Consider the following 12,400-nt stretch of genomic DNA (forward strand, 5'->3'; position numbering starts at 1 on the left):
ACCATGTTGACCAGGATGGTCTTGATCTCTTGACCTCGTGATCCACCCGCCTCGGCCTCCCAAAGTGCTGGGATTACAGGCTTGAGCCACCGCGCCCAGCCTTTCTTTCATTTTTTTTGAGACAGAGTCTCACTATGTTGCCCAGGCTGGAATGCAGCGGTATGATCTTGGCTCACTGCAACCTCCACCTCCTGGGTTCAAGCAATTCTCCTGGCTCAGCCTCCACAGTAGCTGGGACTACAGGCCCGTGCCACCACACCTGGCTTTTTTATATTTTTAGTAGAGTTGGGGTTTCACCATGTTAGCCAGGCTGGTTTCGAACTCCTGACCTCAGGTGATCTGCTGGCCTCAGCCTCACAAAGTGCTGGGGTTACAGGCATGAACCATCTTACCTGGACAACATTTTCATCTTTTTTTTGCTCTTGTCACCCAGGCTGGAGTGCAATGGTGCGATCTTGGCTCATCACAACCTCTGCCTCCTGGGTTCAAGAGATTCTCCTGCCTCAGCCTCCTGAGTACCAGGGATTGCAGGCATGCACCACCATGCCTGGCTAATATTGTATTGTATATTATTTATTTATTTATTTCGAGACAGAGTCTTGCTCTGTTGCCCAGACAGGAGTGCAGTGGCGTGATCTTGGCTCACTGCACTCTCTGCCTCCTGGGTTCAAGCAATTCTCTTGCCTCAGCCTCCCAAGTAGCTGGGACTATAGGTGCACTCCACCACGCCTGGATAATTTTTGTATTTTTAGTAGAGACAGGGTTTCACCATATTGGCCAGGCTAGAATTTTGTATTTTTAGTAGAGACGGGTTTCTCCATGTTGGTCAGGCTGGTCTCGAACTCCCGACCTCAGGTGATCCACCGGCCTCAGCCTCCCAAAGTGTTGGGATTACAGGCGTGAGCCACTGGGCCCGGCCACATTTTCATCTTTCTAAACTGAAACTCTGTAACCATTAAACACTAACTCCCCATGCTGCTTGTCCCCATCCCTGGCAATTACCGTTTCACTCTCTGTGTCTATGAATTTGACTCAGAGTGGGCTATTTACTTGCCGTCCTTCCTTCCCCTTTCACTTCAAGCTCCACACAGGCTTGTTCTCTGGGTTTCCCTGGCCCTATCCTTTCTTGCCCTGTTGCTTTACCAAGTTGCTGTTACCACTCTGCACTTGCTACAGCTTGCTTTCAGCCCCTTCCCCTGGTGTTCCTCTAGGAGGGCCCCATTCTCCTGACCTTCACCTCAGCTCTCCCTCTGCTCACCTGGATGTCTCTACTTCCTCCCCTTACTCTGGGGCCCCAGCAGGTGCTCCTGACACTGCTCCAGAGAAAGCACCCCATCCAATGGCCTCTTGCTTTTCACCCAAATTGCCCTCTCTACACTGTTTGGCAGAGTTCCCTCTTCCTGTATTATTTATTTATTAAGAAAGAGTCTTGCTTTGTTGCCCAGGTTGGAGTGCAGTGGTGTGATCACAGCTCACTGCAACTTCCACCTCCTGGGCTCAAGCAATTCTCAGTCCTCCCAATAGCTGGGATTACAGGTGCTCACCACCAAGCCCAGCTAATTTTTTTTTTTTTTTTGGTAGAAATGGGGTTTTGTCATGTTGCCCAGGCTGGTCTCAAACTCCTGAGCTCAAGTGGTCTGCCTGCCTTGGCCTCTCAAAATGCTGGGATTACAGGTGTAAGCCACTCCTGTCAAAGGTCTCTTTTCTCAGCTGGGCACGGTGGCTCAAGCCTATAATCCCGGCACTTTGGGAGGCCAAGGCGGGTGGATCACGTGAGGTCAGGAGTTTGAGACCAGCCCGGCCAACATTGTGAAACCCCATCTGTACTAAAAATACAAAAATTAGGCCAGGCGTGATGGCTCACGCCTGTAATCCCAGCACTTTGGGAGGCCAAGGCAGGCAGATCACAAGGTCAAGAGATCGAGACCATCCTGGCTAATACGGTGAAACCCCGTTTCTACTAAAAATACAAAAAAATTAGCCGGTCGTGGTGGTAAGTGCCTGTAGTTCCAGCTACTCAGGAGGCTGAGGCAGGAGAATCGCTTGAACCTAGGAGGTGGAGGTTGCAGTGAGCCAAGATCATGCCACTGCACTCCAGCCTGGATGACAGAGCAAGACTCCATCTCAAAAAAAAAAAAAAAAGTAGCCAGTGTCATGGTGCACGCCTGTAGTCCCAGCTACTTGGGAGACTGAGGCAAGAGAATCACTTGAACCCAGAAGGAGGTTGAAGTGAGCTGAGATCGTGCCACTGCACTCCAGCCTGGGCAACAGATCGAGACTCCGTCTCAAAAAAAAAAAAAGTTCTCTCTTCTCTTGACCTCCTAGAATGAGGGGAAAAAAGCACAGGCTTTGGAACTCCCCCAGAGATCTGGGCTCAAATCCTAAGACTGCCTTTCACTGGGTTAGATCAATGTGTCAGAAGTGTTTGATCCAGAGTGACTCCATTTTGAGTGAGGGCTGGGACTTGCTGGGATGCATTCTCAGAAAGTTAGGCATTTTTAGCTTCCAGACGTTTATGGTTAAGGGAACAAATTAACAATAATAATAAACAGATAATATCGATTCTTATAAAATATAGTAATTAAGAAAATTAATCCTTTATCACAAACCCTTGTAGCAGAGCATATCTCTCCGTATATACAAGCATTGCACCTAGGGTGGATGTGTTCCCCCCTCCTCTTTTTTTTTGAGATGGAGTTTCACTCTCATTGCCAAGGTTGGAGTGCCGCGACACATCTCTGCTCACTGCAACCTCTGTCTCCTGGGTGCAAGTGATTCTCCTGCCCAGCCTCCTGAGTAACTGGGACCACAGGCATGCACCACTATACCTGGCTACTTTTTGTATATTTAATAGAAACGGGGTTTCGCCATGTTGACCACCAGGCTGGTCTTGAACTCCTGACCTCAGGTGATCCACCTGCCTTGGCGTAGTGAGCCACCATGCCTGGCCCCTCCTCTTACTTTCAGGAACATCCTACTCTGTCTATGGAGCAGGTGTTCTTTCACCATTTCACTTATTTATTTTTATTTTTATTTTTTTTGAGACGGAGTTTCGCTCTTGTTGCCCAGGCTGGAGTGCAATGGTATGATCTCAGTTCATGGCAACCTCTGCCTCCTGGGTTCAAGAGATTCTCCTGCCTCAGCCTCCTGAGTGGCTGGGATTACAGGCATGCACCACCAGGCCTGGCTAATTTTTGTATTTTCAGTAGCGATGGAGTTTCTCCATGTTGGTCAGGCTGGTCTTGAACTCCTGACCTCAGGAGGCCAATCCCGCCTTGGCCTCCCAAAGTGCTGGGATTACAGGCAAGAGCCACTGTGCCGGCCCTTCACCACTTTACTTTCTTTTTTCTTTTTCTCTTGAGACAGAGTCTTGCTCTGTCTCCCAGGCTGGAGTGCAGTGGTGCGATCTTGGCTCTCTGCAACCTCTGTCTCCCAAGTTCAAATGATTCTCCTGCCTCAGCCTCTCCAGTAGCTGGGATTACAGACGCCTGCCACCACACTCGGCTAATTTTGTGTCACCGCTTTATTTTCTTTCTTTCTCTCTCTCTTTTTTTTTTAATTAAGATGGAGTTTCACCATGATGACCAGGCTGGTCTTGAACTCCTGATCTCAGGTGATCCACCCACCTCTGCCTCCCAAAGTGCTAGGATTACAGGCGTGAGCCACCAGGCCCGGCCTCCTTTCTTTTTTTTTTTTTGAGGCGGAGTTTCACTCATGTTACCCAGGCTGGAGTGCAATGGCGTGATCTCGGCTCACCGCAACCTCCGCCTCCTGGGTTCAGGCAATTCTCCTGCCTCAGCCTCCCGAGTAGCTGGGATTACAGGCACACACCACCATGCCCAGCTAATTTTTTGTATTTTTAGTAGAGACGGGGTTTCACCATGTTGACCAGGATGGTCTCGATCTCTTGACCTCGTGACCCACCCGCCTCGGCCTCCCAAAGTGCTGGGATTACAGGCTTGAGCCACCGCGCCCGGCCTCCCGGCCTACTTTCTTAATAAATTTGCTTTTACTTTGCACTGTGACTTGCCTTGAATTCTTTCTTGCATGAGATCCAAGAACCCTCTCTTGGGGTCTGGATCGGGACCCCTTTCCTGTAAACAAATGCACTGGCTGATAAAGAATTTAAAAAAAAATAAAGAAAAAAAAGAAAAACTAGAGTAACTTGTAGACATAATCATATCATGATATGCCCGTTTTGTTAACCATGATAACAGTTCACAAAATAATTTTCTTATGTCTAATTCTCAGTCTATATTCATATGTCCCAAAATGTCTTTCACAGCTGGTTTGTTCAGACAACCATTCAGTGAAGGAGCCAAGCATTGCAGTTGGCTGTTATGTATCTAAAGTCTCTCAATCTTGATTTTCAGACCACCTTCAACACATCTCACCACATCCTTCCCAAGCACTTCGAGCCAGCCAACGCCAAGCTGTCATAATCTTTAAAAAATGCTCCTTTTTTCCCCACAGTTAACTGCTTCCCTGTCCCTGGAGCTCTCGCCTTTATTCTCCAAGGTCACCTTGAGCACACCCCCCTGCTCTGTGAGATCCATTCTCCTATCGTCCCTCCCTTTGAGCTTAACCAGCTGCCGCCGCAGGCTTCTGCCTTTCTTCAGTATGGCCAGAACTTGGTTCTGCCTGCTGGCGGAGGGCAGGGCCACTGTCTTCCTCTCCTTGCAGCCCCCGTGCCTGGCACATGCCTGGCATCTAGTGGCAGCACAATGAGGAACCTGAATACTCCTTTCTTCAGCTCTTCGCTCCTCCTCCACAGCCTGCCCGCCATGGCCAGGGACGGCAAGGTCGGGAATGGGCTTGGTGTGTCCCGCGGGAAGGCAGTGATCCTGGAAGCTGCTTCTTAGCCCAGCCCAGATCTCCTTCCTTTTGCTCTAGTGGTTTCTTTCTTTCTTTGTGTACACACATAAACCAAGACTTTGGATACATACATACAGGACTCAGGAAGTGGTTCTTGAGGCAGGACTCTAAGAGCCCAAGGAGTGGGGCCGAGGCTGGAGTGTGGGGGTGTGACGGCCGGTCCTACCCTCTGGTCTGTTCAGATCAGCTCCTTCTGGGGACAACCCCTGGCACACAAGGGAGGGAGGCTGCTTGGCCCTCCTAGCCCGCTTCCAGCCCTCTCACCTGGCTTTGTCTTCTGGGATAAGACGGGGAAATCCAGAGGACATAAGCCTCTCCCGCCTTCGTGTCTTCCCGCAAGCTCACGCCATAGCAGGCGGATGCAGGAGCTGTCCCGGGGATTGGGAGCGCAGACCTTGTCAATTCTCCCCCAGAGGGCGGGACCCGACGCGGACGTGTCTTGATTGACTGGGGACCGTGGCTTCGAGGAAGGGTTTCCTCCCCTTTGCTCAGACCAGGAGCCCTGGAAAATGGAGAAGCTGTGCTAATGGAGGGTGGCCAGAAACCCCCACTCTAGAATGCTCTAGCATGTTGGGAGACACCCACGATGTGAGGCCAGGGACTTTCTGGAAGTGCTTGTTCTGGCCCCACCCGACCCCAGGCAGACCACAGCGGTCTGCAGGGTCGGATGGGGAGGGGCTCGCCCTGAGTTGGAGCCAGAGGAGAGAGCTGGGCTGTGGGAGAAGGATGGTGACTCTCACCCACCTCCTCCGCTTCTCTGAACCAGAGTGACCCAGGCCGCGCTCCGCCCCGCTTTCCTACTCCGAGTCGGCGCGGAGGTGGGGGCGCCGGAGGGGGCGCCCCAGGCGCCTCGAGGTCTTGCCCTTGCGGCTTTCCCTTTGCGAGGGTGGGCGCTGTCTTTCGGGTAGGGGCCACGTGGCCCTGGCTGGGCGGGGGGCTCGGCCCACCCCGCGCCGGCCCCAGTGACTCAGACCTCAGCTGTTCCCGCGTCACATGAGGGAGGTCGGCGGCCACCCGGCGGGGGAGGGGACCGTGGCTGGAGCCCGGGGCGGGGCCGCGCGGCAGGCGGGGCCGGAGCCGGGGGGCGCAGCTAGAGAGCCCCGGCGCCGCGGCGGGAGAGGAGCGCGCAGCCTTGGGGATCCCAGGTGAGGCCGGGGGCCCCGGCGGACTTGGGCGCGGGCTGGCGGAGACCACCGGCGCTCCCCGCCTCCAGGGCTGGCCCCAGGCCCGAGGAGACCTGCCCGGTGCTCTCCAGCCTCTCTCGAGCAACTTTGCTTCGAAGTTCCCAGGGCCCGGGCAGGGTGTGGCGGGGGTGCCGGCCGCACTTTATTTTAGTGGGCGGAGAGGTCGGATCCCAGGGGAAAGGGGCTGGGGTGGGGGTCGGGACTGGGCTGAAGACCGTTTGTCCGGACTGGTTGGGCGGGGAGGGGGTGTCTGACGCCGGGAGGCTGGCGGGCCCAGGGTCGGCGTCTGACTCGAGCCCCTGCCGGCGTCCTCGTATCTGTCCTGGGCCCCACGGGCGGCGGGGCGGGGTCCGGGCTTCGCGGCCGTCGCCCCCACGCCTCTCCCGCGGTGGAGAGGGGGCTGGGAGACGTGGATCCGACCGCGGGTTTCCGGGTGGGAGGGGCCGGGAATCGGGGCCGTGCAGGGAAGCCCTCGAGGGCCGGCGGGGAGCGCGGAAGCCGAGGTCCCTCCTCGGCCGGTGTTAATCCCCCCGCCCTCCCCTCTGCCCCAGGCCCGGCAGCCATGGCGGTGGAAGGAGGAATGAAATGTGTGAAGTTCTTGCTCTACGTCCTCCTGCTGGCCTTTTGCGTGAGTGGCGAGGGGTCCTGGGGGGCGCTCTGGCAGGGTGCGGGGAGACCTGGCTGCACAGTGGCGAGGGCTGAGAGAGTAAGAATGAAGGCAGCTGGAGTGGAAGGAAAGCCAGGGGAAGACAGCGCGGCCACTCCCTCCTCCAGCTTTCCTGGACACCTGAGGCTGGTTTCCACAGAGAATGGCCCTCCTGGGGTGCAGCAACCCCAACCCCTACCCCCACCCCTCCTGGCCCTTCCTGTCTGGTGACCCAACCACTTGTGATATGGGGCAGTGAGTGGGGCAACCAGCCAACCGCCTGATGTTATCGCCACGGGGCTTCTCTTCTCTCCCTTCTCTCCCTTGTCCCCTCTCTTCCTCACCCACAGCCCCATCCCTCTCCAGTCCTTCCCTCCCTTTCCCTCCTCCCAGCGCTTGGGGGTGAGGAAGGGCTCTGTCTAGGGAGGGGCACATCCCTCTTTCCCCCTTTTCCTCTTCCCTTCTCTTGGCCTAACTGGCCAGAGGAACCTTAGTTACAGCTGACGGCGCATGGGGTGTGCACTGGAGGATAGCCAGGGGACAGTTCTGGGAGAGAACTGAGCTGGGAACCCCTTGAGGCCCGTAGAAAGCCTTATTCTAGGTTAGAAACATGCGCCTTGGGGGATCAAGGCTTTCTGGGAAGCCTTTGAATTTGGTCAAGTCCCTGATTAAAGAGCCTGGAGGGGGTCAGAGGAGCTGGGGCTAGGCAAGGATGGGTCATCCCCCCTCCCCACAGCCAAAAAAGTTCACTGGAGGTGTGAGAATCTCTCCTCTGGTAAGGGTCAAGTCTGTGTCCTGGGTGTACCCCCATCCTTCACCATGGAGGGCCACTGTGTTGTGGGTCAGGCCTGATCCTCGCCTGCCTTTCTCTTAGGCCTGTGCAGTGGGACTCATTGCTGTGGGTGTCGGGGCACAGCTCGTCCTGAGTCAGACCATAATCCAGGGGGCTACCCCTGGCTCCCTGTTGCCTGTGGTCATCATTGCAGTGGGTGTCTTCCTCTTCTTGGTGGCCTTTGTGGGCTGCTGCGGGGCCTGCAAGGAGAACTACTGTCTTATGATCACGGTGAGTGGCGGGGAGTGGGACCAGCATGGGTGGTCTGGGACTGCCAGGCAGCTTGGTTGGGGCTCAGTAAGGTGGGTGAAGTGAGGTGGGTAGGTGGGTGAGGAAGACGTTTGTGAGTGTCCAGGGACTGGGTGGGCCGGAACGGGGCCCTGTAATGCATAGACTCCAAACCTGATTCCTGTCCTTTACTCCTGCAGTTTGCCATCTTCCTGTCTCTTATCATGCTGGTGGAGGTGGCCGCAGCCATTGCTGGCTATGTGTTTAGAGATAAGGTAAGCAGGAAATAACGGGAAGGGCCTGCCTCAGCCTGGCAGGGACCCAGGTGCTTGAATTCAGACTCCAACAATGCTCCTTACGTACTCTCAGGTAATGTCAGAGTTTAATAACAACTTCCGGCAGCAGATGGAGAATTACCCAAAAAACAACCACACTGCTTCGATTCTGGACAGGATGCAGAAAGATGTGAGTGGGGTTATTGGGAGCAGGGGTGGTGGGAATAGAGAATTCTCATCTCCAAGGCCGGGCGCGTTAGCTCACGCTTGTAATCTCAGTACTTTGGGAGACCAAGGTGGGTGGATCACCTGAGGTCAGGAGTTCAAGACCAGCCTGGCCAACATGGTGAAACATGTCTCTAAGAAAAATACAAAAATCAGCCGGGTGTGGTGGCGTGCACCTGTAATCCCAGGTACTCTGGAGGCTGAGGCAGGAGAATCGCTTGAACCTGGGAGGCAGAGGTTGCAGTGAGCTGAGATCGCACCACTGAACTCCAGCCTGGGCGACAGAGCAAGTCTCTGTCTCAAAAAATAAAAAAGAATTCTCATCTCCATATTGAAGATGGAGGTTCACTTAACCTTCTCCGTATTTCTTCCCTTCCCCAGTTTAAGTGCTGTGGGGCTGCTAACTACACAGATTGGGAGAAAATCCCTTCCATGTCGAAGAACCGAGTCCCTGACTCCTGCTGCGTTAATGTCACTGTGGGCTGTGGGATTAATTTCACTGAGAAGCAGATCCATAAGGAGGTAGGGAAAAGACTGTGCATGGGACTTGGGAAATCTGGGAAATGTTTAGGAGGCAAGAGAGACCTAGGATGGAGGTGGACAGGCTCAGGGATGGGGAGGGGATCTGGAAATGATAGGGTGGGGTGAAAGGTCCAGGGGCAGGGAAGAGACTGATGGACCAGGGGAGGGGGGATGTGGTGGGAAGTTTCTGATCGTGCTTTTGCCCTGTGTGCCTGCCACCCTTCAGGGCTGTGTGGAGAAGATTGGGGGCTGGCTGAGGAAAAACGTGCTGGTGGTGGCTGCAGCAGCCCTCGGAATTGCTTTTGTCGAGGTGAGAGAGAACCCTGAGCAGGGGCTGGATCTCCGTCCCGGGTGCCTGGAGTAGGGGCAGCGGGAAGGGTGCTGACCAGGAGGTACTGGCCTGGGCGTGTGTTTGGGGTCTCTTGGATGGGTGTGGGGTAGCTTGCCCTTCGGACTCCTCTCCACTCCTGTCCCCATCTTTCTTTCTAGGTCTTGGGAATTGTCTTTGCCTGCTGCCTCGTGAAGAGTATCAGAAGTGGCTACGAGGTGATGTAGGGGTCTGGACTCTTCACGCTCTTCGTCTTGGGGAGTGTAGTATCCTCCGGGTTTTTCAATTAAACGGATTATTTTTTCAGACCGAAGAGAGAGATGGTCTGAGTTTGTCTTAGAGAGATGCTTGACTCCTTCCTTTCCTTACCCGCGTCCCCTGTCCTCTGTGTACTTCGGGAAGGTGTATTGTGTGGGCTTTTGGGAAAGGACTTTGCTGAAGGTGCTGGTTGGGCAGGCAGTGGGAGAGGTGGCGATCCAGAGACTGTGGTGCTTCCTGCCCCCTAGTCTTGTGCCGCCGGGCTCATTCCGAACATTCACGAAGCCATCTGCTGCATAAGTCAAAGCAGCTCCCCAGAAAGGTCCTACCTGGGAGAGCCCAGCCCACAGCTACCTTGGACATCTTCCTGGCCTTTTGTGCACCGCTAAGGGCCTAGCGCCTCCTGCCCTGGCCAGTCCTCCAGGGATCCAGCTCCTTTCAAAGTGGTGATAAGTTGCCTTGACACCTGTATGGTCAGTCTCTTCCTTAGCAAGAGAATTTATGTGAATATTGCCTTTTTTCCCATGGAAGCCACCCAGCCTGACCCCCATCCCTCTTCATCACTTGCTCTTCTCCCCCAAGAAATATAAAGGCCATTCCCAGTACAGACCCTGAACTGCAACCTTACTCCCCTTTAGAAAATAAGGAAAACGTATCAAAGTGCCCTCTGATGGCCCCTCCTCGAGGTGCAGTTGTAGATGTGAGGCAGTTCCCTGGCGCCCCCCTGTGGGTGTTAGCTATTTTGCAGGCACTGAACTGACCAGAGACGGCGAGCGTGTTGGAGTAGTTAGCACTTAAATGGGATCAGCCTTCCACTGGGCACCTTCGTTTCTGCCCACCTTTTTATTTTTCAAACAACACACTTGTTAGTGGTTATTTTGTGACAGGCACCAGGCAGTACCAGGGTGAGAGCAGAAATAAAGTCCTTGCCCTTGAAAAACAATCTTGCTGGAAGGCTGGATTCAGTGGACTGCTTGGGCAGGCTTGGGAAGGACCCAGGTGAGCACAGCATCCACCAGGCTGGCTGGCAGGTAGGAGGCAGGCAGCCAGAGCAGCTTGGCATCCCAGCCTGGGCTGTAGCGGGTTCGGGGGTGTCGAGCAGTCAGGGCATGCTCCAGGCATCTGCTCACCTTGGTGAGGTCCGGGTCGCAGATCAGGTTCATGATGCGCTCTTGCACTTTGAGGTCTGCAGCCCCATAGGTGGTTGCAGTCGGTTTCCCTCCCCAACTCCAGCCCATCTTAGGTACTGTCTTTTGGGGCCCAGGGCTTGTTGCCCTCAGTCCCTTCCTCAGGGTGGAGAATGGGCAGGTTCCACACGGCCTGGGCACTCTTGTGGCATCCTGTTCACCCTCAACCCTGCCCTGGGTGCTCCACCCACCTCCCAGCAGGTTTATGTGGGACTGGCCTTTCTGGTGCTCTCACTTCCCTTAATGTGCCCCTGTGTGGGCTTGGCTACTCACACTTGGCGAGGAAGGTCCCCCCATAGTGAGCCTGTGTGGCAGGAGGTAACCGAGCCCAGCAGGCCTGCAGGGTTTTCTCCAGACTCTCCAGGTTGGTCACAGGGGTTCGGAAGAAGCCAGGCTCCACGATGGAGACGCGTATCCCAAAATGAGCCACATCCCGTCTAGAGTGGGGGCAGAGGGAAGCTGCTGGGTTCTTGCCCTATAGGGAGGAGACTTTGAGGGACGTGGGTTGGGGAGGAGAACGTTACCACAGAACAGGGACAAGAGTTTTGACGGAGATGCCTACTGCCCTGGGACAAGGGCTAAGTGGGGTAGAGGGAGGAAAGTATTTTCGAAGTTTGTTTTCTTTGATCTAGAGCGGGGTTCAGCACATTTTTTCTTTAAGGGCCAGAGAGGTAATATTTTAAGCATGGCAGGCCAAGAAACAAAATTAATGGTATTATCAGGTTCTTATATAACAGTTTACAGTATAACCATTTCAAAATCTAAAATCCGTTATCAGCTTGTAGGCAGCCGGCCGGATCTGGCTTGACAACTGAGTTTGCCAATTTCTGACCTAGAGGAACCCCATTCCCTTGCTCCCAAAAAACAGGGTTAAGTCCTGAGTGCTGGATATTGGAGGCATAGTCTGGTATTTGCTGGAGGGTAAGCTGATGGGGAAAGTGGGGCTACGTCCCATGGCCCTGGTCTTAATTTTCTACATCTACCCTCCAGATGTAGAAATCTAAGTATAGGTAAGGAGCAGGAGGGGAGGGGAGAAAAAAAAATCCAAGTATAAAGTTTGTGTTCCAGTATGCAGTGGCTCACGCCTGTAATCTTCCCTCCCTTTGGGAGGCCCAAGCAGAAGCATTGCTTGAGGTCAGGAGTTTGAGGCAAGTCTGGTCACCACCACAAGACCCCATCTGTAAAAAACTACTAGCCAGGCACGCTGGCGTGCGCTTGTGGTCTCAGCTACCCAGGAGGCTGAGGCGGGAGTATCGCTTGAGTCGCTTGAGCCTAGGAGTTTGAAGCTGCAGTGAGCCATGACTGCCACTGTACTCCATCCTGGGTGGGAGCAAGACCTGTCTCAAGACACACACACGCAAAATATGTGTTCCATGATGCTGCCTGGAAAATTAAGGCTCAGAGATAGGGACAAAGGAGACATTCAGATTATTTTCTACCTTCTAAGGAAGCCTGCCTTTGTTAAAATCTGAATCTTGACAAAGGCAGGCTTCCTTAGAAGGTAGACTAAGCTTAGGTGCCTTGTACTTCTGCTAAGAACTCAGGCCCTGCTCCCCTGTGGTCCTTATCATGTCTTTGTGCTCCCATGGAACTTTGAACCTTATTGTTTGAAGATGAGAGGCAAGCCTGGGCGCGGTGGCTCACACTTGTAATCCCAGGACTTTGGGAGACTGAGGTGGGCGGATCATGAGGTCAGGAGTTCGAGACCAGCCTGGCCAACATAGTGAAGCTCCATCTCTATTAAAAATACAAAAATTAGCCAGGCATGGTGGTGCGTGCCTGTAATCCCAGCTGCTGGGGAGGCCGAGGCAGGAGAATCGCTTGAACATGGAAGGTGGAG

At 54.2% G+C, this 12,400-nt stretch overlaps 2 protein-coding genes and 1 long non-coding RNA gene across 4 annotated transcripts in view; 1 reads left to right on the plus strand and 2 right to left on the minus strand.

Moving 5' to 3' along the window:
- Positions 1-4,226: 4,226 nt before the first annotated feature.
- Positions 4,227-5,708, minus strand: LOC108296823. Its single transcript, XR_001821988.2, has 2 exons — positions 5,616-5,708; positions 4,227-5,377 (listed from the first exon to the last, which is right to left on the minus strand). It is a non-coding gene; the product is annotated as an uncharacterized LOC108296823 (long non-coding RNA).
- A 103-nt stretch (positions 5,709-5,811) lies between these two features.
- Positions 5,812-9,428, plus strand: CD63 (CD63 molecule). The gene is made up of 8 exons (XM_017519425.2): positions 5,812-6,020; positions 6,611-6,687; positions 7,580-7,768; positions 7,966-8,040; positions 8,135-8,230; positions 8,647-8,787; positions 9,014-9,097; positions 9,277-9,428. Exons 2-8 carry the CDS (start codon positions 6,622-6,624, stop codon positions 9,340-9,342), a joined length of 717 nt encoding a protein of 238 aa, XP_017374914.1. The 5' UTR covers positions 5,812-6,020; positions 6,611-6,621; the 3' UTR covers positions 9,343-9,428.
- Positions 9,429-10,155: 727 nt separating this feature from the next.
- RDH5 (retinol dehydrogenase 5) overlaps positions 10,156-12,400 on the minus strand; it is a 6,973-nt gene continuing 4,728 nt past the window's right edge. For both annotated transcript variants that reach the window (XM_017519423.2, XM_017519422.2), the window contains exons 4-5: positions 10,834-10,997; positions 10,156-10,559 (exon numbers count right to left, since the gene is read on the minus strand). In XM_017519423.2, the coding sequence (XP_017374912.1) occupies positions 10,336-10,559; positions 10,834-10,997 (388 nt within the window). In that variant the 3' untranslated portion in view covers positions 10,156-10,335. The remainder of the gene's footprint in view (positions 10,560-10,833; positions 10,998-12,400) is intronic.

Source organism: Cebus imitator, unplaced genomic scaffold (genome assembly GCF_001604975.1).
Source record: "Cebus imitator isolate Cc_AM_T3 unplaced genomic scaffold, Cebus_imitator-1.0 Scaffold741, whole genome shotgun sequence".
NCBI classification, from domain to species: Eukaryota; Metazoa; Chordata; class Mammalia; order Primates; family Cebidae; genus Cebus; species Cebus imitator.